The 26781-nt window shown below is 40.9% G+C and overlaps 1 protein-coding gene across 1 annotated transcript in view; it reads left to right on the top strand.

Moving 5' to 3' along the window:
• Window positions 1-26781, top strand: part of SYNE1 (spectrin repeat containing nuclear envelope protein 1) — a 286933-nt gene that overhangs the window by 168232 nt on the left and 91920 nt on the right. Inside the window, exons 87-104 of the mRNA XM_083434682.1 lie at window positions 56-193; window positions 1828-2013; window positions 3096-3218; window positions 4260-4442; window positions 5357-5500; window positions 9320-9517; window positions 10559-10699; window positions 13856-14023; window positions 15890-16051; window positions 16248-16442; window positions 17418-17591; window positions 19719-19910; window positions 21701-21835; window positions 22355-22461; window positions 23314-23467; window positions 23690-23821; window positions 23917-24072; window positions 26415-26624. Coding sequence (XP_083290808.1) covers window positions 56-193; window positions 1828-2013; window positions 3096-3218; window positions 4260-4442; window positions 5357-5500; window positions 9320-9517; window positions 10559-10699; window positions 13856-14023; window positions 15890-16051; window positions 16248-16442; window positions 17418-17591; window positions 19719-19910; window positions 21701-21835; window positions 22355-22461; window positions 23314-23467; window positions 23690-23821; window positions 23917-24072; window positions 26415-26624 — 2898 coding nt within the window. The remainder of the gene's footprint in view (window positions 1-55; window positions 194-1827; window positions 2014-3095; window positions 3219-4259; window positions 4443-5356; window positions 5501-9319; window positions 9518-10558; window positions 10700-13855; window positions 14024-15889; window positions 16052-16247; window positions 16443-17417; window positions 17592-19718; window positions 19911-21700; window positions 21836-22354; window positions 22462-23313; window positions 23468-23689; window positions 23822-23916; window positions 24073-26414; window positions 26625-26781) is intronic.

Raw genomic sequence — 26781 nt, forward strand, 5'->3', positions numbered from 1 at the left:
TGTACGCAAGACTGTACTTTGGATTTATTGAAGTAGACTTTACTTGTCTTTTCAGGCCATTTCTCACTTAGAAGAATATAATGAGATGCTAGAATTCATATTGAAATGGATTGAAAAAGCTAAAATCCTAACACATGGTAGCATTACATGGAATTCTGCCGCTCAGCTTCGTGATCAATTTTTGACTCATCAGGTGATTATAGCAAAAACATTTTTCAAATAATAGATGAAGGCACAAATTGTTGCACCAAGATAGTTGCTACCTCTGAACTATGATACAATTTTGTTATCAAATGAAAATTATGAAGCCTGTGCTGTTTTCTGATATGTAATATCAGAATATATACACGATATATAATGCTGGAAGCCCGGTCTACACAAATATTATATATAAAAATAAGTTGAAGTAGCAGATCAAACAACATGCGTTCCTGCCCCACTGATGCACAAATGAAAATGTTTTTATTGTACTAAGTAATGCCGTTGGCATAAGAAAGTACCCTGCCTCCCATTTGTTGCCAGTAAGCATTTCTTTCTTTCTTTGGTTTTGACAGATTGACACAGAGGTTTGTGTACTAATTGGGATTGTTGTTATTGTTTTTGTACAAAGTGTATTTGGATGTCTCCAATCACATGCTGAGATGGAGTATTTGTACCTTCAATATTGCATCAGAGGATGTCTATAATAGAATTGTGTGAGGCACACAAGGCCCTGTCCAGACTAATACAGTCTACTCCTGGCCTCATAAATATTGGTGTTGATGAATAGCTCATCACTAGAGGAATGAGTGCTAAATTTCCTGTCTCAGTCTAGCAACCCTATAGAAGTAAGACAACTACTTCATGCTTCAAGTACTGCAGATAGTCATCATGCAATAAGTTGCCCATTAATTACATGGCTTGATGAAACTGCTGCTTAGTAGGTTCTCATAATTTACTACATAGTGTTAGAAATACCAGAAATTTTCAGCTGCCCACTTCATTTTGTTAAGATAGAGACTTGGTACAATAGTTCTCCATAGGTTATTGGGGGGGGGTGTGAATGCTTCATCCACTGGGAACTCCATGTTGTTCTCTTCCCTGGACAATTCTGGGGGAGTAATAGGCCTAGGAAGAGTTCCCTTTGGTATCTTTTCAGGGGAGTGGATAATGATAGACCATAAATGCAGTGGGGCAGCTGTCACGGTCCAGTTCATGGGCGATCGAAGTCCCAGCTGGGGACGACGGGACCGGGAGCAAGATGGTGGGGTGGGAGCAGGAACGGGAGTCCAGAAGCCAGGAGTCAGAAAGCCAAGGGTCCAAGGATCAAGAAGCAAGGAGTCAAACGCAGCAAGGCAGGGAACGTGTTGCCGTGGCAAAGAGCTGAAGGGAAAATACTGACCTTGTATCCCTTCCCAGCTCTTGCCATCAGGTGCTGTGAGTTACCAATCGGCCTCACCTGTATGGCCGCACCTTGCCTCTTCAGAACAAACTTAGGAAGGCCGCAGTCCTGCAGAGTCCTGACAGCACGCACACCTGACAGCAGCTGTTTAAATGACAGTTTCTAGACACCTGCTTGATCTTCCCCAGTGGGTGCCTCCTGAATTCTGGCAGGCGTCAGAGAGGAGTTCTTAGATACCTATATCTCTTAGTAAAATCCTTGTGATGTCTTATGCCTTCATTCTGAGGTCTGAGGCAAGCCACTATTCAAACATATGATTGGGAGGGGGGAGAATAACATTATGAAGTCTGAGTGCTGGCACAATATGGTTGAACGTAAACTTTAGCCTATCATTTTTTAATCATAATCTGAATATTGAAACAAATTCTGTCACTACTCCCACCTAGGCCATGCTTGAAGAATCTGGTGAGATCCACGGAGACCTTGAAGCCATGACAGAAAAGATAGACTATCTGGCAAGTGTGTATTCAACCAAAGGGATGTCTCAGCAAGTGTCAGAGCTTGGGCGGCAGACTGAGGAATTGCAGCAAGTGATCAAACAGCGACTGCAGAATGTTCAGGATGCAGCCAAGGTATTCGGAGTGCCCTTCATATCTAGCTGACAGTTGCAGGTCTGTTTTATGACTGCACAAGGCTAATATAAAGCATCTTGTTGTGATTATTCCTTAGTAATGTTTGTTGTAATCTTACCGTATTGGCCCAAATATAAGCCACACTTTTCTTTCCCAAATTCCAAAGTTAAAGTGTGGCTTATCTTCATGACCTTACGGTATTGCTGCTGAAACAGCTGCTCACAAGGGCCGTCGGGGATGTAGGACAACAGCGCCCGTCCCGGCCGTGTCTCCCAAGCCTCCCCCAAGCTGCTGGGGGGAAGGCTGCTGACAAAGTAGTGTCCCCCCCCCAGGAAGCAGCCAGGGAGCATGGGGTAATGGTGCGCAGTCCGCCTGCCACTTCCAAGTCTCTTCCAACACTGGCTTGGGGAGGTAGTGCTGGGAAGCTGTAGTATCAGGAGGCGGGTGCGTAGTGAGCTTGGAATTGAACGCCAGCACCGGCTTGGGGAGCTGGACACCAAGCGTTGGCTGCCCCCCCCCCCCCCCGTTCAGGGCATTAGAGCCAGGAGGCGGGCCACACCCGTAAATAAGCCTTGACTTTTAAAGGTACGGCTTATATTCAGGGCAATACGGTATATGTTTTATTCTAATCTTAACTTTTTGTAAGACACCCTGCTTAAACACATAAATATACTTAGGGGCCTAAATAAATAAATATACTGCATTTCTAGGGCACAATGCCCGGGACAGTTCTCCTATGCAAGCCACATTGAAGTGGATGGAAGGTTGTACAGGCGGCAACAGTTTCAGGTGTGTCCAATTGATGTGCGATTGCTGACATCCAGGTCCTTTGGGAATGGGAGAAGAGGGAACTTATGCATGTTCTGCTGAAGTGTGTGGGGGCCAGGAATGGAACCCAATGTGAAATGGTCGCCGCCTGTAGAAGATGAGGAACTATAATATGCCAGAGAATGCATATGATATGTATTCCATTTTCCAGAGGCTTGGAGATCACTTAAAATGACACCACTGACTTATGTTTCTAAATACAAGTTTAATGTAGTTTGTGTTTTTCCTAGTTTTTCTGTAATTTTCCCCCCCAGGATATGAAGAAATTTGAAACTGAGGTAAAGGCTCTTCAAACAGCTTTAGAACAAGCCCAAGCAACTCTGACATCTTCAGAGATCAGCCGTTTGAGTCTGAAAGAACAACTTTCTCACAGACAGGTTAGACTGATTATAAGATAATTTTTGTGAAAGAAGAGCAGCAAAGTATTACTTTAGATGGAAATTTATTTACATCGACTGAAGTGACTAAGTTCTGTTTGGGGTCTGCTTTGAGGTGGGATGGAAACCCATTTTATACACTCTACTTCTGTTTTTGTAGGTGTAGGAAATATTTTTCGCTCTATAAGACGCACCAGACCACAAGACACACCTAGTTTTTAGGGGAGGAAAACAAGAAAAAAAATTATTCTGAATCTCAGAAGTCAGTACAGCAAGAGGGATCGCTTCGCAGTGAAAGCAGCAATCCCTCTTGCTGTTCTGTTTTCTGGGATAGCTGTGCAGCCTGCATTCGCTCCATAAGACGCACACACATTTCCCCTTACTTTTTAGGAGGGGAAAAGTGAGTCTTATAGAGCCAAAAATATGGTATTTGAACAATAGTACTTGCAAAAAATTGTCCATTCAGAACATAGAAATTACTTGGCCTATGAATTTATCCTTCTCTAGCATCCACTGTTGGTGTCTTCCTAAGGACAAATCCTGTTTCATTGTTGATGGCACTGATTTTGTTATGGTGTTATAAAAACACAGACATTTGAGAAAACAGTGTTTCATGATACTTTGTATGTCCTCCAGTTGAACTGAAATCACCCACTGAATAGCTAAATATATTTGGTTGTTATATTTTAAAATATGACAAAACAATCAACCCCAAGAACTGATATGAATATAAATTGCTCGGATTCTTTTCCTACATAGCTCAGTCAGATCCAAAAGGTACGGTAATATGAAGTATTTTCAGCTATAGTTGGCAATTTTGTGCTGATGCTTTTAGTTGTTGTTATACACATCACATCATATATAACTGATTTTTTAAAGTGTGAAAATGTAGTAGAGAATGTTTTTCAACATGTCCTACCGATAAATCATTTAACACACATTTTGAGATTTTTGTTGAGCTCACTTTAGTAAAAGGAGGCTATTGAGGTCAATGGAGACATGAGAGGTTGTGTTTTTTAATTGCACTCATGTTATTTCTAGCATCTGCTTTCTGAAATGGAGTCACTGAAGCCAAAGGTTCATGCAGTACAGATCTGCCAGAGTGCTTTGCGGATTCCTGAAGAAGTGGTCACCATGCTACCAATATGTCACACTGCCCTCAGGCTGCAGGAGGATGCTAGCCATCTACAGCACACTGCTATTCAGCAGTACAACATAATGCAGGCAAGTATAAATTGAATGTGAGAAGAGGTGGTAACATCACAGTTTGGAGTAAATGTCATTTTTTCTTAAGAGCTTTCTTAACAACTTAAAGAAAAATATGTGTTTTGAATTTATAGAATCGCTGCTAGTTTAAGAACATTTACTTACAGATATATACAGGCGGTCCCCATTTTGTGCAGCGGTTCCATTCCTGGCCTCTAACACGTGTCAGCTGAACACACATAAGTGTGCCCCGCCCCCATCACGCCCCCATTCTGCCCATAGCTGTCAACCTTCTCATTTTTTGCGGGAAATTCCCTTATTCCAGCACCGTGTCCCGCTGCTTCCCGCTGCTATCCCGGATTGTTAGATATCCCGTAGACTGTCTCCGGGACAGGTGAGGCTGCTGATCCCTTATTTTCGAGGCTGCTGATCCCTTATTTTCAAATCTGAAAGTTGACAGCTATGATTCTGCCCTCTTCCCGGTCCAAAAGGATCCGCACATTGGCAATCGCATGTCAATTGAACGTGCCTAAAATGGTTGTTGCCTGTATTACTCAAAAGAAAGTATGCATTATCTCCCAGAAGTTACAAACTAAAAATAATGAACCACTCGTTTTTCACATGATAAACAACCTGGAATGAAATTTAGACCTCTGGTTTATCAGTGATCTGCATCCCTTCCCCTAGTAATTATGTTATAACCCTGCAACAAACATTTGGAACAAAATTAATTACTTTGTAAGTCAGATTTAAAGTGTGTAAGTTTAAAAAAAGTAATTAGTAGTAAAAATGTTAATGGCGTCTTACTTGCGCTACAAATATCTAGCTATTTATAGTCCTAAAGAGAATGATACACACGTACACAATAGGTGTTTTATTTTCTGGTGTGCTTTCACTGTATCCCCCCTGGCACCGGCATATTTCCTCTCTAGGAAGCAGTAGTACAGTATGAGCAATATGAACAAGAGATGAAGCATTTACAGCAACTAATAGAGAGAGCTCATCGTGAGATCCAGGACAAGCCCATATCAACAAGCAACATTCAAGAATTGCAAGCCCAGATTTCATGCCATGAGGTAATGTGCCTAAGATTAATCTGTAACTCATTTGCACTTCCCGAAACTTTAATTTCCATTTCCTTTCCCATTTTCCAGAATATTAACTCTTGCGGACATACCAGACCCTGGCATTTTTGTCTCTTCTGACTCAGACTGGAGAGGAAGAAAAATATTTATCAACCCCCTTTTTTGCTGCTTCCTCTCCACAACAGTAGCTATTTCCCATTGAAGAGACTATATCAAAGGGGCTTTCCAATCCCTCCCACTCCCATTTTATATGGATGCACTGCCAACTGTACAACTTATATATGCAGCATTGGGAGGTATATCCCAGTGTCTGTAGGCAATAGCTGGCAGTCATTTTAAAAACTTAAGTGTCATTGCAGAGAAGCAAAACTGGACTTGGATGTGGCTGTTCATAGGTGTGAAGTATAAAGTTTAATTTTGCAAGATCTGAGTCTCTTGAATATGGTTTGTGTTGAACAATTAAGACACACTTATTTTTCTTAAATTTAATGAAGTACATGTCTTCAAGGTGAAAACAGATCCTCTCGCCTTGTTCCAAAGTAAAAGTAAAAATAAAATCAAACACTTATATCACAGCTTTTGTGCATCGAAGACCTATGGTGGCTAGTAATGACATACCATTTAAACAGCAGCATGAGAATCAACATATAAACCTTCTCTTGTATGCTCCTCCCAAGCCGCAGGGCTGGTCCACCAGTGAGGCAGTTGCCTTGGGGCAGCAGATGTGGCCTACAAGGAGCATACCAGTTGCCTCCTCTTGCTTCTCATCCTCTGCTGTGTGGCAACCCACCACTGCCCACTCCTTGCTGACCTTCCCCAACACCAGCAAATGTTAATCAGTAATGAGTTAATTGGCTAAAAACCTCAAAGCAGAAATGGAATATACTTCCTGGTATCTGATTTCAGCTTTGGTGCCTGAACCCAGCTGTGCTATCCCATGCTTCATTATCACTTCATATGAGTCACATACCTCTGTCTATTCCTGTTTGGATCTTACTCCTATCAGCCACCCTTTGGCTTAATTCCATTGCTGATTTATTCATGCAAGAAGTGAATATGCAAAAACAAGGCAATAATCACCACATCCTGTTGGGAGGCAAAGATGCACAGGCTGTTAAGCATTCTGCATTGATTCCTTCTCTCACAGGTGGAAAAAAAGATCCATTAAAAACCTGAGTGACTGGTTTACTGGCTATCTCACTGTGAAATTACTCCAGCCCTTAGGCATTCATTCAGGTTAAGCTTTGCAGGAGTTTCTCTTATACTTAATTCATTTGCTCTGAGCTGTCAGACTGTAAAAACATGTTTGGGACCTACGGCATGAGATCACTTTGTTCCAACTGAATACTTTTGAAAACAATCTAACAATCGTCTTGCTTTTTTTGAGGACTAAAAACTAAGCAAACATCATATGAAATCAGAAATGCTCTTTCGAAAGGGAAAAAATAGTTAGGGTTGACCATGTGTCCTACTTTAAATAAGGCAGTCCTCTATTTTGAAGGTCTGTCAGAGGATAGTCCTCTGTTTTTCAGGTGTTCTCTGTTTGAGGTCTGTCCAGTCCACATCTGATTTAAAAATAATTTGGATCCAGAATACCTGCACATTTGCATACCAGCTCATTCACTCAGATTAGTGAGGAGTTCTCTTAATTGTCCCTTGTGTTACAGAGATCTCAACTAGAAGGTAGGCATTTAGTGTAAACAGTCGCATGCTGTGGACCTCTCTTCTAGCAGTGATGTGGCAGGTTCCTCGCTTTTGACTTCCAGGTGTCTCTTGAAAGCTGTTTAATTAGCCAGCTATTTTAATGATTATATATATTGTGTTTCACTGTGTTTTGTGGTGTTGCACATTGCGCTGAAATTTTATGACATTGCATCATAGAAATGTTTTTATAAATAAATAAATAAATGTAATCTTAAAAGGGACACGGGTGGCGCTGTGGGTTAAACAATAGAGCCTAGGCCTTGCCGATCAGAAGGTGGGTGATTTGAATCCCCACGATGAGGTGAGCTCCCGTTGCTTGGTCCCTGCTCCTGCCAACCTAGCAGTTCGAAAGCACATCAAAGTGCAAGTAGATAAATAGGTACCGCTCCGGCGGGAAGGTAAACGGCATTTCCATGCGCTGCTCTGGTTTGCCAGAAGCGGATTAATCATACTGGCCACATGACCTGGAAGCTGTATGCCAGCTCCCTCGGCCAATAAAGCGAGATGAGCGCCGCAACCCCAGAGTCAGTCACGACTGGACCTAATGGTCAGGGGTCCCTTTACCTAATCATAAAAAGGAAGAGCATGTGCCTTTAAAGTAGTGATGGAAAGACACTGATGGCATTTAAAAACAAACAAACAAACGAGTTTTAACAAGGAGAAGTAGCAGAGATGGGTACAACACAGAAGCTAACACCCAAAAGCTATTATAGCAGAGTCTTTCTAAATTATTTCTTGCTGTGGTCAAACTCTGTATCAAACTGCCGCTCACCCCGCAGTGTCATCCCCTGTTTTCTCTATTCAAACACCTGCCATTGTTTAAAACAGCCACTTTCCCCCACTCAGTGATTCTCTATTGCTGCTTTAAACATCTGCTGTTTAAAATGGTCATGTTTTCCCTCTAAGAATTTCTCCATCCTTTGTTTACTTTTGTGAATCACCTGGTATCAAATATAGCACCAGGTAACCTGTTTTCTTTTGCCAACACAGTTTGACATTGAACTGCACAGGCAAAGTCACAGATCTTTACAGGTGCTAACAATCAGCTGCCATCAGCACTTGCAAAAGCTCAGGGGTTTACAAGAGTCAGATATCAGCTACGGTAATTGTTGCCCCTTTCAAAGTGCTGTGCCTTTGCCCTCAGAAACCAGTGCTGTCCCCTCATACACATTTCTTACAAACCTGACTGGAAATATTTAGCTGATCTACCTGTAATGCCTTAGCTATGTTCTTGTGCCATGGTGATATACATAATCTACAAAACTAGGCTGAAACAGCAATCAATAGTGTGTATTCTTAAGTGTGTAATTTTGCTGCTGCAGAGAAGGTTCAACTAGAGCATTAGTACAGAATTAGCTAATTTATTCAAGAATACAATTTGGACCCAGTCCAAGCTGTGACTCTAAACAGGCAGTTAAAAGAAAATAAATACCTTGCAGAGTGATATTAAAATGCCAAATGCAAGCTACTAGTTTATCACGGCTCCCAGCATTTTAGAACAAAGCAAGAAGAAAGCCACAGTGTTTGTTAATCCATGACAGCCTTGTGCATTAACTTCTCTGTTCATTGTATTCAGTCTGGTCAGAAATGAATGCTGCATGTTTTTTTTAAACTTCCAAGTCATTGCATGACCTCATTTCCTTGGCATGCCTTATCTGGGGACTTTCAGCTTATTTTAGTATCTCACGAGGCAGACGAGAGTATTTCCCCTCTTGTTTTCAGCAGGATTTAATGCAGAATTTGCTTATCCCCAGAAATGATAATGTGAGTTTACCAGACACCCCTTCTGTCAGTGACAGGCAGGAAAGATTTTCCACGGTGCTTTTCCATTTTCACTGCATAGCTTTCTGTTCGGTGGTTTAGCTCTGCCTTTCTCTGTGTGTATGTAGCGCGATGCAGCCTGACATGTTTGTTTTCCACAATCAACATCCTGCTGTTCGGCCACTGCTGCTGCTGAGGTAGGGCTTCTGAAACACAGAGCTGTGATTTTATTGGCTGACCTTAGACAAGCAAGCCGGTCTTTCTCTAACGGAAGCAGAATTGCTGCTCCTTCTTACGGCCTCTACATGCTGCATATGATTCTCAAGGAAGAAAATGTTTCCTCAGGAGCTGGCACAGAAGATCAAAGGCTACCAGGAGCAAATAGCATCTCTGAATTCCAAGTGCAAGATGCTAACAATGAAAGCCAAGCACGCCACTATGCTTCTAACAGTAACAGAAGTGGAAGGACTTTCAGAAGGAATGGAGGAGCTGGATTCAGAAGAACTCCTCTCAGCACACTCAGCTCACCCCTCTGTGGTAATGGTAAGCAATAAATGTATAATTTGTCTGTTTCCTGAGGCCACTAGTCATGTACAATACTGGTTCTGACACTATTATGCAAAAGATTGCTACAGTCCATGTTGTTTCTTTGTTTTCATGAGATGTCTGGGTATTGCTGATTAGAATGCACTGGAGCTCAAATTTATGCAGCTGTGGTTATTCAGTTTTACAAACCAGCAATTACTGTTATCCTTGGGTGTGTATGAGTGTGGCTTTTGGCAATTCAGCTTTTTAAACATGGATAATTCCTCGGAACCACCAAATAAAATCACATTTATAAAATAACAAAATATAGCTTCACTTTGTACTCCCAATGGTTATTATTATTACTATTTTCTGTTTTGTGCATTATCCTCCCTTGGTATACCTAAGTGAAGAACTGGGAGAGGGGGAAATTGAAATGATTATTTTGCATATGCATGGGACTTTTTATTTTTAAGTACACTGGATAGCAGTTGAAACATTGCTGGAATAAAGAATCCATAGGAGATGCTTTACTATTAAGTTGTATGTGTTTGTTGCTTTCAGTATCTTTACATGTGGATCTGCTTTTCTTCTGCAACATTCCTCAAATATATTTTATCTAGTAGAAAGGTACATGTTTCCCTAGCTGAATGTTCCCATATTTTCCAGTGATATCTCCTACAACTATGGTGTATGTGGATAAGGTTAAATACTGTATGTTCTCAAAAATGCTATCACTCAAATACTCCAGAACTAGAGTAAATAAACTTTCATTCTTTGTCTACATTATTAATACTGTTTTAGTTGGTATGTATCAGATGCCAGGAAGGACAGGGCTTCTAGGTCTAAGAGCTATTCAAAAGAGAGAACATTTTCTCATAGTAGGGTGAGGAAAACTGTGCCTGCCAAATAAAATTCTCACACACAGTTATTAAAGGTACAGGGGCTCTTAAACTATGGCCTGTTGGAACTCTATGCATATGACTGCATTAAATAAAAATCATCCTTGTGGTGACTGAATGATCTTCTTGTCATTTGGGATTGCATTTCCCATGGCAGATGACTGCTGGTCGCTGTCACACACTTCTCTCACCTGTTACTGAGGAGTCTGGGGAAGAGGGAACCAACAGTGAGATTTCTTCTCCACCTGCCTGTCGCTCTCCTTCACCTGTGGCTAATACAGATGCTTCTGTTAACCAGGTATCTCCCCGTTGGCTTTCATTCAGTTGTGATGTCTGCAAATATGTGTGGTCCTCAGTGTGCAGTTTCTTATTTGTCCTGTCAGTTAACCTGGAAGTGTTTTCTCAGGGTAAAAGACATGAAGCTTTTGTTTTAATATTATGATTTTAAGTGAAACGACATGCTGTTCTTTAAAATGAATATAATAGATAAATGCGGTGCAGCATTAAAACTGCTAGCACATTTGAAATGCTAGGCAGGGTCAAGCGTGGGTTCAGATTGGATGAGGGACCGCATGTTGAGATTCCTGCATTGCAGGGTGTTAAGGGAGCGGGTGGCACTGTGGTCTAAACCACTGAGCCTCTTGTCTTGCCGATCAGAAGGTCGGCATTTGAATCCCTGCGACAGGGTGAGCTCCCGTTGCTCTGTCCCAGCTCCTGCCAATCTAGCAGTTCGAAAGCATGCCAGTGCAAGTAGATAAATAGGTACCACTGTGACAAAAAGGTAAACGGCGTTTTTGTGCGCTCTGGCACTTGTCACGGTGTCCTGTTGCTCCAGTAGTGGTTTAGTCATGCTGGCCACATGACCCCATAGTCACATTTGACTGGACTTAACCGTCAGGGGGTCCTTTACCTTTACCCATTGGAGGGGGTTGGAGTAGATGATCCTTGGGTTTCCTTCCAGCTCTACAATTCTCTGATACCAGAGATACGGATAAAAGAATGGGAGCATGCACAAGATTTTCAGCATTACAGAAGATCCTGACAAAACACAACTTTTATTGTCCCTTTATCTATCTGCATGTTTTCTGCTACTAGGTAGTTACAAAGATCTTCCTTTGTTCTAATATTATTTTGTTATTGATGGTGACTTTTGTAAATGTGAATTAAATTGTTTTCATTCCATTGCTTTATTTTCAACATGAGCTCTCTTTTCAGTAATTACAGTGCATAGCTCTATCAAACTGACACTGTAGGTACCTATGTTAATTAATGAGCATTCTGAAGCTGTTTGATATTTAATGGTATAATGCAATGAATAAAAATAGAGATGCAGGGTTTAAAAAACCCACAGTCAAGCTTATCCAATCAGATATTTTCTTCTCCCTGTTTCACTCCTTGATCTCCATGAAAAATAATGTGCTTTTCTTGCATATTCTCTCATAGATAGATTTCCTCACATATTATATGCATCATTACGTACCATAATTATTATATGGTTATTATATGCATTTTATGCATATCATAGTATGCAGTTATATACTGCAAGTTTCCTAAAATAACCAGCACATAAACAGATACACAGAATGTTGCATATACAGTAAAAATAATAATGTAATAATTTATTATTTATACCCCACCCATCTGGCTGGGTTTCCCCAGCCACTCTGGGCGGCTGCCAACCAAATATTAAAAACACAATACAGCATTATATACATAGTTATGTATTATAACATAATATTGCAGAAGTAAGGTATAGCACAAGGCTTGACTCTTTCATATGAGATATATATGTAATTAATTCTACTGGGGGGTGCCAGTACCGTATTTTTCGTCCCATAGGACACACCTAGTTTTTTGGGGGGGAAATAAAGGAATTTCCCCCCCCCTTTATTTCCCCCCCAAAACCAGGTCGGGGAAACCGAACCAGGTCGAGGAACAGTGGGATGACGGCGCTGCACCTCCCTGCTGTCCCCCGAGCTTGTGGGGCTGGCCGATGTCTGCCCGGCGCACGGGGCGCTCTGCTTCAGGGCGTCCGTCGCGCCGGGCGGCAGGCTGCTATCCGCAGCATGGGGAGCCCTGCGGGGAACTCCTGCAGGGCTCCCCACGCTGCGGATGTCTGCCTGGTGCGCAGGGTGCTCTGCTTCAGGGCGCCCTGCGCACCAGGCGGCAGGCTGCTATCCGCAGCCTGGGGAGCCCTGCGGGGAACTCCCGCAGGGCTGCCTAGGCTGCGGATGTGTTCCCGAAGCGCCGGGCACTCTGCTTTCAGCGCGCCCGGCGCTCCGGGAAGCAAGCTGCTATCCGCAGCCTAGAAAGCCCTGCAGGAACTCACACAGGGCTGCCTAGGCTGTGGATGTCTTCCTGAAGCCTGGAGAGCGAGAGGGATCGGTGCGCACCGATCCCTCTCGCTCTCCAAGCTTCAGCGAAAGCCTGCATTCGCCCCATAGGACGCACCCAGATTTCCCCTTCATTTTTGGAGGGGGAAAAGTGCGTCCTATAGGGCGAAAAATACGGTATATAATTTGTTGGAGCTTTTCTTAGAAATAAAATGCCTGAGTTGTAAGCAAGTGCTCAATTCAACAGAAGGTTTAATTCGGGTGTTGCTTGATTAGGTCAGAACTACCATTTCCCTTAGATAAATGCATTTCAAACTGATTCCTCCTTCACTAGTAAAGAATGGGAACGGAGCAAGAACAATTTATTCATTACCTAATTATTGTAAGCTAGTAGCAAGTACTTCTTGCTCCAAACAAAAGGAAAACGCACCACTATTGTGATTCAGCAAGGAAATTGATAGGTTAAAATAATAAGCAAAGCAAATGTAGGAAGTCACATAATGAGCCATTGACTTTGGAAAGTTTAGTTGCATTGCAAGTGTAAAATACAAGAACCTCAGGAATATTATTTTTTTTGCAATGTATTTGGTAACATGGGAAATTAAGTAAGAAATATGCAATGGGCCAACCTAGAGTTTGAGTGAGTTAAAAATGCAAGTTTGTCAGATCAAAGTGGACAGTCACAGTAGCAATGAGTAAGTAGCAGCACCTTTGTCTTTTTATTTTGCCTAAAGGTGAGAGTTGTAGTGGGGGTGTAATGGTTGATCCACACAGCACTCTTACCTTCCTAGTAGCAGAATCGAGGAAGGAGGCTCTGCAGCCACTTGCTGCCTATGTTGGTTGCTAGATGGAGGGACCATCATTAGAAGGATTCATTATAAGACTAACAATGTATATTAAAGCTCACAGAGCTATGGCTCGTGAGCAGAGCTATGGATGTTTTCTTAGGAAATTTACTTAAAAACAAAAGATAAAAACAACAGTACATACAAATAATGATTGTAGAAGATAAGCCATAAATTTAAGATGTGCAGAGCAACAACAGTAAACAAGAATAAACTGACATTTTCAAGAGTGTGTTATGTTTTTTGAAACTGCTGTATTGTGCTTCATGCTCGTAGGACATTGCTTATTACCAAGCCTTATCTGCTGAACAGTTGCAGACAGAAGCTTCAAAGATTCAGCCCAGCCCCTCATCCACTCAGGAATCCTCTGAGCCAGGGTTAGAGTCTGCCACTAGTGCCAAGCTGGATGATTTACAACGTTCTTGGGAAACACTGAAGAATGTGGTAAGTCTCTTGGTGCAAGGAGGAAAAGGAGAGTTGTTACTATAATTTTTTGTGTGGTTTAGGTGATTGTGTCAGAGTGGATTGTTTGCAAATATATGCATGACAAAAGAGAGAGAGAGAGAGAGAGAGAGAGAGAGAGAGAACGAGAACCAACTGGTGTGGTGGCATTTTAGCTGTAAGGAAGTTTCTATGCAGAAAGTTTGAAGGTTTTGAATAAGTTCATCAAGTATACCAAAGCCTCTGAAGGCACACATTATTTTTAAGTAGTGAGGTCAGATACAATTAGCTTCCGTTATTGAAGCTCTGACTTCAGATAATTTAACAATGTGGCTGCTAGATTTCCACCTCGGACTGGGTATTCTGATAATATCACAACTGTGCTGTGCCAACTGCAGTGGCTCCCAGGGTACTTGAAGGACTACCTGTCTCCAGGTGAGTACCTTTTTATGAGGTAGGGTAGGCAATTACCAAGCAGAGCTGCCCTGGTGGTGGTGTCCCAATAGCAGAGTGCTCTCCTTAGAGAGGTTTGCTTGCCACCCAACTGTTATTTTTCAGCACCAGAATTTTCCAAAGGCTTGTAGATCTCGTTTACTGCTGCAGACTGCTTTTATAATCCTGTGACCTTTAAGTTTATTGTGAGTCGTATTCAGTGAATGTGTCCTGCCAGCACAAGGATTTCCACTTGCATAGTGGTACTTGCCCTCTCTCCAGCTCCACATGGACCCCTAAATCTGTTTTAGGCATTGCCTCAGCACTGAGGAGCAGATTTAGAGATTTTGTGGGGTGTGCTCAAGAGGAGGAGGAGGAAAGTTCTGTTGTTCAAGAACTTGGGATGCACCCGATGTTTCATTTTTGTAAACTGCCCCAGGGATATGATTGAAGGGCAGCATAAAAACAGTATAATCCACAATTGACTCCCTCTTAGCTCCCGCATAGGCTTTTTCAGTGCAGACATCCATGCCAACACATGGAGATAATGCCCGTAACATGTTGAATGGCAGCAGTCTGGACACAACTGCTTATCCCAGGAACCATGTGCTGTACTCTTTATGCAAATTCATGTGTAAAACACAAACACATTTGTGCAAAGCTTTGTATCACTATGTCCACAGCAGCCAAACTGCATCAGAGATCATATGAAGCTCCAACTACAGTGGTACCTTGGTTTACAGACTTAATCCATTCCAGAAGTTCATTCTTAAATCAAAGTGTTCTTAAACCAAGGTGTGCTTTCCCATAGCAGCGGGGGACTCAATTTACAAACGGAACACACTCAGCAGGAAGCGAAATATGTTCTTGTTCCAAGGCAAAGTTCACAAACCAAAACACCTATTTCCGGGTTTGCAGCATTCTTAATCCAAGTTGTTAATAAACTAAGCTGTTCTTAAACCAAGGTACCACTGTATAGGGAAATTATAGCATAAGGATGTGATTTGTAATTATAATAGATAAAATTTCAGACATAATTCACTCTTCTATGGGCAAACATTTCTATTTCTTCAACTCTCTCACTCTTCTATGGGCAAACATTTCTATTTCTTCGACCCTCTCAGCCTCCTGCATCACAGCTACCGAATTCATCAGATCCCTGTGAGAGGGGGCAGGGTGGGGGTTGCTGAAAGGAAGAGAGGAAAATTATCTTCCACTCGCTGCTTCCATGGGTGTTTCTAACTTATTATGTATAACTTTGCTTCCCTCCCTTTTTGGGTTTTTATGATGTTCTGTATATTATGTTCCATAATATTGTGTATTTTTGTTCTCATGTGGTATATCAATGCCATTTTCTTTTTCTTTATTGAATAAAAGAAGTGTTTGTTGGGTTTTTTAAGGAGTTGAATATCTAGTCACGGTTTACTTTACTTGTAGATTAGTGAAAAGCAACGTACCCTCTATGAGGCCCTTGAACGCCAGCAGAAGTACCAAGACTCCCTCCAGTCTACATCCACAAAAATGGAAGCCATTGAGGTGAAATTAAATGAAAGCCTGGGGGTTGGGAAGAGTCCAGAGAGCCAAATGGCTGAACATCAGGTAAAAATAAATGAATGGCAAGATAAATCGTTTGCTTCTTGTTCACTTACAGGTCTATAGTCTTAAAATCCAAATTCCTGGCACAGTTGTACTGTCTGCCCTGAAAATATGTTGAAAGTCTGTATTTTCTAGTTGTGTGATAATGTTTCCCACTCATTCACCCAATTTCCTGTTATTTTTTGAAAACAACAACTAGGCTTTGATGGATGAGATCCTAATGCTTCAGGATGAAATTAGTGAGCTACAAACTTCATTAGCAGACGAGCTGGTGTCTGAACCACTAGATACAGATGCTGCCGACCAGTTGGCTCTACAATCTACGCTTACAGTCTTAGCAGAGAGGATGGCCACCATTAAGATGAAAGCTTCAGGGAAACGGCAGCTGCTTGAGGTACAAAGATACTGAAAGGAAGTTTTCATCCTAACAAATTTCAATCAGTAGGACCTTCCATGGTCTTCCAAGTATTTCCAAGTGTCCCTACAGTTCATTTGCTGCTGTAACATGTTTATTACTTGACGAGGGCTGCAGAACTTGCATCTTACCTCACGTGGCACCAGTGCTTTTCAGTAGAGCCTATTCATGCATTCAGCTGCATATCACTGAGTGCTGTTTAAACACATAGTAGGAACTTTATTTATGTGCATGCCTGTGTGAACTAATCCATCATATTACCTTACCTTGTGTGGATCTATAAGATGACCAAAATAGGTAAGATTCCTTCTGCACTGTTCTTTGAGTCTCTGGCCATGTTTCCAATTGTTTGATTCTCCTTTCACACTAAGCTGCCTTCCACATCTCTTCTTTATTCCCTCAGTCATTTCTTAAATTATTCCTTTAATTTCCGTTTTTTTATGTTAAGCTGCTCAGCACACATCACAGTCTAAGAAAAAATGTAGTCAAATTCTTAGTTCACCATTACCTGAACTCAACTTAAATGAGTACATATGATAATCTGCTGTATAGTGTTATATAGAGTGCTTCCTTTCTCCTCTCAGCAAGCCACTTTCTGTTATAAAATTCTTACACCACTATTCCCATATCTTAGGTTTCTATGAATCAAAACTTGTCCCTCGACAAATTAGGATACAGTGCAGGCTTCCCCTGAAGAAAGGGAGTGAGGTGATGATTTTAGCTGATCTGCCCCCTTTCCCCAGTGCCACCTCAAACACTGTTTACGAAGGTCCTCCAGCCCTCGGCAGCAACTTTTCAGGGGCTTGTGGAGAAAAGAACTGGCAAACTCTGCCATCTGTCCCTTTCCTTGAACTTGAGCAGCACTCCATTGAGTTCAAGTGTTGATCCAACCCATCTATTTTTGTTCCTTTGAACCCAAAAGAATTGCAAATAATGGCCACATCTAATTACTAGGAGAAACTCAATGAGCAACTAGAAGAACAGCGGCAAGAGCAAGCTCTGCAAAGATATCGCACTGAAGCGGATGAACTTGACCACTGGCTCCTGAATACAAAAGCTACACTGGACACCTCATCGGTTACTGTTGAGGAACCCATGGATATGGATTCCCAGCTGGTTGACTGTCAGGTGAAATAGCAACCACCATGTCTAAATATTACTTCTGATGCACTCATAGGGCTATCTTGTGTATTTTTTAATTAGGACTCCTCACATGCATATCGCTCATACTCATGTGTTGAGCAGTGCATTGAAAATTTGTTTATTGCATTTACAGTGCATGTAGCACCTGCACATCTCTCAAAACTTTTCCACATCTGGAAGGTGGAATGAGCAGTGTCTAAACCAAGTGTTGGTTAAATAGACAGATGACATTCAGAACTAGTTTGTGCGGCTTGCAAATTAGACAGGTCCTAATGTTTTAATCACTGGAACTTTTGAATAGAAAATCTTGTGCTTTGGGCCTACTTTTTCAAATAGAGCAAATCAGTGTTCCCTATTCATTTTTAAAGAAATCAACAAATAATATTACTCGATTATCCAAGCAGTATGCAGAAATAAAAGTGTTCCAGAATTCTCAAAGCTTTTTAAGTTCATAACAGACTCATGTCTCATGCTCACTTGTTTAAATGAGATCACACTCAAGGACTGAGTTGTTCATTTCAGACATAGCACTAAACTATGAGTTGTTTGTTTGTTTGTAACAAAATTTGCTCACTGCTTAATTGTAGTAAAACTTCTAAGTGGGTTAATGCATTCTTTGGGGATCTGTGGCTCTCAAAATGTTGTTGGACTACAACTCCCACCATTCCTGATCACTGGCTTCCTTGGCTGATGGGAACTGGATTCAATAGCATCTGGAAGGCCACAGGTATCCCATTTCTTCCCTAAATGATGGTCTAGTGTTACATGAGTGAACAGAAGTGAGCTTTGAACTCTCATGCTCCCTCTCCTTTCTCCTTCTCTACTTTAGCCACAGGAAAGATTGGAAATTTAGTTTTAAGTGTATCTCCTTTTTGTTTGCGTTTTTAACTTTTTTCCTGTTTTTATGATGATGATTTTGTAGAAGGCAATTAACAAATTATCACAATCACCTTAAATTTTAAACAAACTGGAGTTAATCTCTGACTTGTTTTCATAGAATGCTAAACCATGGAACAAACTTGAGCAAAGCTTTCAACTCATGTGCTCCTCTTTCAGAACCCTGGCTTGCTGTTAGGTATATATCACAGATTGTGATTTAGACAAGTGAACATGAGATATGAGTCCGTTATGAACTTAATGAAATTAGGTAGCAACATGCTTATATTCTTTAATGCCCCCTAAAACTGTTTTTGATTCATGTGTTTGATCCTATCTAAAACTCCACAGTTTTAGAGCAGCCAAGCTACCATATGCACCTCAAATCTGAGGTAATATCAACACTACCACAGACACAGAAGCCTAGTGAGAATGACAATTTTGATAATAAAGATTTTAAAAATGGGAATTTAAATAGATTGGTCTGCCATTTTAAAACAGTCCTTAAGATTCTACGTTTCCTTCTGACTTAATTGTCATCAGATTAAATGGCTGAGGGCAATTAAATCAAAGTCTTTAAACTTGTCAGAATATTGTCCCAGTTTTGGTATGCTGTGGAAGTACTTACCTGCATTTCAAAATAAACATGCCAGAGATTTGTCACTAGAGAGAGATAAGTCTCTTTCTAGACTAAAGAAGATTATGTGAAGGATCTTAGGGCCATTCATGCACCAATCAGAAAGATCCACACTAAGCAGAGAAGCTTATCAATGCAATCAGAGCAATGAGAGGAGGGAAGGGAGATGAGCGCAGAAAAAGGGATCTCCCTGCATACAACAGGCAGAAGTGGCAAAACGAGAAGAAGAGAGCAACCATAATCTGCTAATTGCCATTATCATGGGGTCATAGGTTCTGACATATTGATGCAGTAAAAAACTAGAAGAGCATTTAAGCATCTAAATATCACTGAAATGCAAACAAATGTCTGTGCTATGAAAAAGTCTTTGCTTTCAGACAATGCAGACTCTTGTGTTTTGGATGTTTCTTGCAAGTAAAAATAAAAGTCAGAGCTTTGGGAAATGCAGAATATTGGAAGCACATTTGTGAAGGCTCTGTGGGAAACTCTGTGGAGCAACAATGCAAATCTGCCTTGCTCTTAGCTTGGATGAGGATGAGGTAGGCCCCTGCGGATGCTGCAAGATGTATGAATTTGCCTCCTTGTTTCTGCTGCTTCAGAACATGCTTGTGGAAATTGAGCAGAAGGTAGTGGCTTTGTCTGAGCTGTCTGTCCATAACGAAAACCTTCTCATGGAAGGAAAAGCTCATACCAAGGACGAGGCAGAGCAGCTGGCAATAAAGCTCCGAACCCTAAAGGGAAGCCTTTTGGAGTTGCAGAGAGTCCTCCACGACAAGCAGATCATCATCCAAGTAAGGAGCTCTTCCTAATTGGCTTTAAGGGGGAGGGTTTGGGTTTGCAGTTTTTCCTTCTGTGGGTTGGGGGAAATTTGAAAAAGAAGAGGCTGTCATTATTATACACCTAGCAGTAATTAAATGCCAGTCAGTTAGAATTGACCCGTCAAGTTACAGTTTAATTTCCTTATCATCACCTTTACGGAGAGCTAAATTTATTAAAGCCTGCTCCCTTTCTTTGTCTTCTTCTTTGCCATTGTTCAAATGGAAATTGCTTGAATTGGAGCCTATATTTGTTTGTGTTCAGAGACTGGGATTTGTAGCCTTGTCTGTCCCTTGCCCTGTGCCCCCAAAGCACTTTTAAAAATGTTGCAAGTTTAGTTATTAATTTAGATAAGTTCATTCGGATATCTCTTAGACAGGAGAAAGAGGCAAGTGTTTTTAAAAAACAACAATTGTGCACCATCATTTTGCGTATGACGCCTGTAAGCAGAAGACTATTTGCAGCAGCAAAGTTATTTCACTGGGTTAAGGTGCATGCATTTATTTTAGAGTGTGAGACAAATTTGACATTAAAAGTTCTATGCCTTTTATTTCATGATAACTCTGGCTTTAATTCCCCCAAAAGAATCCTTTACTCACATGCACCAATGTACATGTGTGCATCCACATTTTTTCCTGGCAGCATTTTCTCACATTAGGGTATATTTAATGCTGCCATCGGCTTCATGTGATGTGGAAGCAGCAGTGAGCCTTGGGGGTGGGGTAGAATGTAGCCAATTCCTACGCTTGACCAGAACTTACTCTGTATCTCTTTGGATCAGGACCCTAATATTCATCTAAAATATTTGTTAGGCTAACTTAGTGTATTAAGAACTACACACAAGTTTTTAAGTATTATTATCTACCTCTGAGATTCAGATTTCCCGTTGTACGTAGCCATACAACATTCCCTGGAGCAATATTTGAAGATGGTGAAGCCAACTTTTTTTAATATGAAATTGCTGAAAGAGCAGCTCATTCATAGCCTTTAGTAAACCACAGGAAGGGACAACTTCCTCCCTGATCCATTTTAATGTTATCTCCCTACTTGATGTCATAACAAACCAAAACCTCTTTGTAAGCATGTGATTCCCTACTTACGTATAATTCTTCTTTGCATGTTAAGGGCATAAGGAATTCTCTGGGGATTAGTGACCAGAGACTTGAGCAGTACTTGAGAAATGGCAAACCCATCTGATCACTAATCCCGAAGCAGGATAGTGTACCTGTGTCATTAATCACAAGGCAGATAAAACTGAAAATTAAAATGTATGGGAGCTTTTTCTTAACCCCAAAACTGTTCTACATTATGGTACAGCAAACACATGTTGCCTGGAATATTGACCTTGAAGAGGTCAAGCAGTAGCTTTTCTGTAATCTGCAGCTATACATAGCTCTGGAGAATAGTAAAGGGAAAATGTGCTGAAGAGAGTGACACAAATCAAATTGGAATCTAAATGGCACAAAGTAGACACTTAACATCAGCAGTATTCAGAAACCAGTTAGTGAACATTTAAGTTTCTCAGATCGCAGTTGAGATGCTGTTCAGATGCTCTTCAGATGGAAGGCCACATGAGCTTTGCTTACAGTACCAGAATCACATTAAAGCAGGACTTATTATTATTATTAATAATAATAATCATAATGATCTCTCGAAGAAGTAGGAGACTCCAAAGCCAGACCTGAGATTGACAATCCTATCTCCCTAAATTCATATTCCGCTTATATTCCTCCTCCCACCCTCTTATTCATTCATTCATTTAAAGCAGGGTGCTATACAGGAAAAGGAGGAGTGTGAACCAGATCTAGCCACTTCTCAAAGCCCCAGTGTCCAAGAATGGCTGCTTCAGGCACGGACAACCCGTTCACAACAGCAGCAGAGCAGCCTGCAGAGACAAAAAGTGAGTGTGCTTAGTTACTACAAATCCTAAACCTGTCTAAATGCAGTGAACCATTCATTTGAATTGTGTATACCTCACATTTGCAGATGTCCACATTCTGTGTGTGGATTTGGGGGGGGGGGGGGGCTAGCAGGAGAGCTGTGCAACTTTGGGAGCAGGGCCAGCAGTACAGCCCCACTTCCCATTAATAGCACAACACCCCTTCATGAAGGGAACTGTGACCCCTTGTGGTCTTTGGGAGTCGTGTTCACTAGCTGCTCCCATCACATGCACTTTGACCCTTCAGTGATTGTTTAAGGGATGAGTAAACTGTGTTTCAGCTCAATTTAAGGATAGCCCTTTGTCTGTGGAGGAATGAAGATGCAAGGAAGCATTATAACTATGGCCAGTCTGATCTGAAATCTTGGTTATTTTTATTTTCCTGTATGCCTAAAATGCATTCTAGCAGTTGTACTGTATTTAGTATTCCTAAATAGTAAACAGGATTCTGTTCAGCCAATTGTGCTTGATTCTTTTTAGGAGCTAGAGAAAGAGCTAGCAGAGCAGAAGAACCTACTTCGCTCCGTGGCAAGTCGTGGAGAGGAAATTCTAACACAGCAATCTACTTCAGAAAACTCTCATCTTAGGTGTGGCTTGACGCATTTTATTCTTGTTCAATAGCTTTGTATTGATTGATCATGCCAGTGTGTGCTCATACCTTCATGTGTTATTTGTGTTTTATTGTAAATGAAATCTGAAAAAGTTTACATTTAAAATAAGATTCTCAGAATTTATTCAAGATTTTGACAACTGCTAGATCATAACAGCATATTGTTGTTTTTACCTAATTAGTCTAAACATCATATATATATATATATCTCCCAAGTAAGATAAGCAGAGGGTCAAACAAAGCCTGCCAGCACAAGGCTTTGTTAGAAAGAGACACACTAACTCATAATGCACGACTTGCAGATTTCTTATGAAAGGTACTTAAAGTTTATTCTTATACTTAATATAAATTTAATTAATATTTGTTGTATCTAATTTTAAAAACTTTGGAAGGGTTACATTTGTAAAGAATTAATGCTTCCTTAATTCAGTGCCTCAAAAATCATACCCATCAATCTGAAATGTTACTGATTTTAGAAGTGATGAGGCTTCCTAGTTTTAGTGCATAAATACTATGAGTACTTCAGATTTCTATGAAATCCTTAATACAGCCCAATTAAAGTGTTCTAGAAGTGTAGGAGACTGCCACCAGCATCACAGCCAGGCAGGACTTGATACACAGTCACTGGGTGCAAGTCACCTCCACTTGCGTCCACTTTTAACTTGCATAATCTCAGTGGTTTACATTAACTTTCATGACTGATCCTTCATATCAGGTGTGAACAGTGTTTTGATGAGGAGAGTATACATAAGTACAGTAGAGTAACAGTCAATCCAGAAATATTGCTGTTTCGGTATTGCTAATTCATATTTCTCTTCTCTATCCACAGGAAGCCTGATGTATTAACAGAGGAACTAGGTTTAGAGGGAGAAAAACCATCAGCTGAAGATCAAATGAAAATGAAGTGGGAAAGCCTCCATCAAGAATTCAGCATTAAGCACAGGCTGCTGCAGAATGCTTTGGAACAAGAACAAGAGCAGCCGGTAGGTTTTCTTTCAAAACTGTTGTTTTCAGCACTCTTTACAGAAAAAGAAAATGGTAAAATCTACAACCCAGTAATGTCTTTTTCTCAGAATGGAAAATGGAAAAAGGAACAGTTTAAATCAAAGCCCTGCTAACTGAATAAGGAGAATAAAATCATTATTTTCATTTACATTTTTGTCACATCTGAAAATTATAATCATTACCTTTTCCTTCCTTCACAGCTCTACAGCAGGCCAAACCGACTTATATCTGGCGTGCCAATGTACAAACAAGAAGGACAGTCTCAAGATAAACCATCAGCTGCATCTTTATTGGTTGGTTTGAATGAGGCTTTTGAAGACGCTTCTTCCCAGGTAGGATATTTGATTATGTTCACTTTTTTTGTAAAGTGCAATATATATTACTATACTAATGGACCTGCCTCTCTCTTTTGTGGTGCCTTATGCAGCCTGGAGGTGTGGAGAAGGAGAGCCTGCACTTTGAGCAGAAGTTGTACAGTGGTGTTTCAGCCACCTCTTCCTGGCTAGATGGTGTTGAAGAGCACTTGTTTGTTGCTACAGCCCTATTGCCCGAAGTGACAGAAGCTTGTCTTTATAACCAGGAAGTAAGTGGTCCTAAAATTGCCATCTTATTTTTTTATTGTTTAAATATCTCTCTCACTTTTCATTAATTAATGATCCCAGGGCACGAAACATAATAAAACACAATTAAAACACAAGCAATAAAACCAATTCAATGACTTAAAATACCAGATAAAATATACTATGTCATCGTATACACTAATCAGGGGTTGTTCCCTATAAAGACTTGGTTGAAGAGATATGTTTTTTTACCTGGTGATGAAACATAAATAGTGATGGCTCCAGCCACATCAGAGGAACCACCATGGGAAAGGTTTTATCTTGTGCCACTGCATAATGAATTTCTCCCAGTGGTGGAACACTGAGAAGGTCCCCTCCATCACAACAGTAAGAAAGATGCATTAGCGTTGGAGCTAGACTTAGAACCGAGGAAGTGGGGAGGCCTTCATCAAGAAAAAAGTGCCAGCTTAATGTTGTACTTTTTTATTTATTGAAACATAAGACTATACAGCTATGACTATAGTTCTAAATGTGATATTGTTAGGTAGAAGAGCAAGTGCAAGGTTCATTTGCTCTTCCGCTGAGCTGCTAAAAAATATGTAATGTCCAAATCACAGGTAAAGACACCTCAAGTGCAGTTAGATCCAAACTCTGAAACCTATGGAGCCAACCTGTGTGCGCCCATGGTGGTGGAGAATATGCAAGTGGAAAAGTTGAGCTGTGTAGCAGTGGGTGTCATTCTTAGTGTGCCCCACTGGTTTTAAGAGATAAATAAAATAGGTTGCATTTGACAAGTCTGTCATAGTTCAGTAGAGACAAAATTGTTCTCTCGAAGAAGTGTTAACCTCTGCCAATGGTGTCTCTATGTTTCACATCTATGTCACCCACCATTTATGTACATTACTGCTATGTACGTTGGGAGGAGGGGCGGTACTGAGAGACAGTGCTGCACTTCTTCTTTCTGGAGTGTACACAAGAAGGGATTAGAACATTTGCCCAGTTGCAAAACCATGCTTACATTCATTCACCAAAACTACAGTGGTACCCCACAAGACGAATGCCTCGCAAGACGGAAAACCCGCTAGACGAAAGGGATTTCCGTTTTTCGATGCGCTTCGCAGGACGAATTTCCCTATGGGCTTGCTTTGCAAGACGAAAATGTCTTGCAAGTCTTGAGATTTTTTTCACTCCCCACCCCTTTTTTCTAAGCCGCTAAACCGCTAATAGCCTTTTAGCAGCTAATCTGCTAATCCCTTAAGCCTTTAATAGCCGCTAATAGCCGCTAAACCGCTAATAGCGCTAAGCCGCTAATAGGGTTGCTTCGCAAGACGAAGAAACCGCTAGACGAAGAGACTTGCGGAACGAATTAATTTCGTCTTGCGAGGCACCACTGTACTGCAGTACATACATACATCAAAAGAAGTGTGGATATGTGCACATAAGAGGCAACAGGCAATCCAATTTCGGGGGGGGGGGGGGGCAGAGGTGCCAACATGGAATGTTGTAAACAAAAGTATTTCTGTTTCCTACTTTAGGCTATGTACATATTCCCATTTATTCTGCATCCAGTACACTCCCTTTGCTGGTTTGAGAAGTGGTGTACACATGGCATTAGCCACAATCCATATCAATCCTGTATCTCTTCTGTTGTTTCTTCTGAAACACTGCATTTTTATCCATTCCCCCCCCCCCCCAAGCAGTCCAAATTGAGAAATAGAATGATCTAGCTGTATTTTAAGCAATTAATTGTGCACACAGCCTTAGACTGCCAGTGACTCTGTAGGTGTGCTCATTAAGACTGAGAGGATTTTCATTATCAGAAAAATTCTGTTGTTGTATATTTATTCTAGGCATATGCTGTAATATTTCAGAAATCAACAGACAGCTTGGAAAGGAGAATACAATGGAGCATTTATACAGAACTCTACATATGTATCTTGGGTGAAGCAATCTGTGTAGGGATTCTTTTACTAATATGAATAGTGAGACTTTTGTACATAAATGGAATCTGCATATGCAGTGGTGTTCCTGCCTGCACATTAAGTGCAATTATAAGCATGATTATTCAGAAGTAAGTCCACTATTTTCAACAGGATTTGCTCCCAGATAAGTGTGCATTAGATTACAGCCTGAGAACTGTCCTACATAGCTGAAATGACTGGATCTGGTTAACTGTGTTCTGAATGAAGATACCTACATTTTGCGTATATGATATTAACCTATAATGGAACAAGTTTTGAAGAAATGGGAATATAATACTTTGGTATTATATTCTCTCTTTCCTCATCATCTTCATAATGATTGGTCTAATATTTGGGAGAGTATATTTTCAAGTGTTGTTTGGTTTTATTCACATATACTCCAGGCTCTGGCTAAAGATATCAAGGAGATGACAGAAAAAATGGATAAGAACAAGAATTTGTTTTCTCATATATTTCCTGACAATGCTGACAATCGAGATGTTATAGAAGACACCTTGGATTGTTTGCTAAGGAGACTAATATTAATGGAGACACTGGTAAACCAAAGATGTCATCAGATGAAAGAGAGACTTCAGCATATTCTGAGCTTTCAGGTAAAGTTTCCCTTAACTTCTTAATGATTTGTTCCCCTTTCAGATATTTTTTTCTGAACAGGAACATCATAGGAACAACAAAAGATCACAAAGCAGTGAGTTAGATTTTGAGTTCCAGAGAACTTTTCCGTAGGCTAAATAGAATGCATATAAGATA

The sequence above is a fragment of the Podarcis tiliguerta genome (assembly GCF_965153285.1).
Source record: "Podarcis tiliguerta genome assembly, chromosome: 3".
Lineage (NCBI taxonomy): Eukaryota > Metazoa > Chordata > Lepidosauria > Squamata > Lacertidae > Podarcis > Podarcis tiliguerta.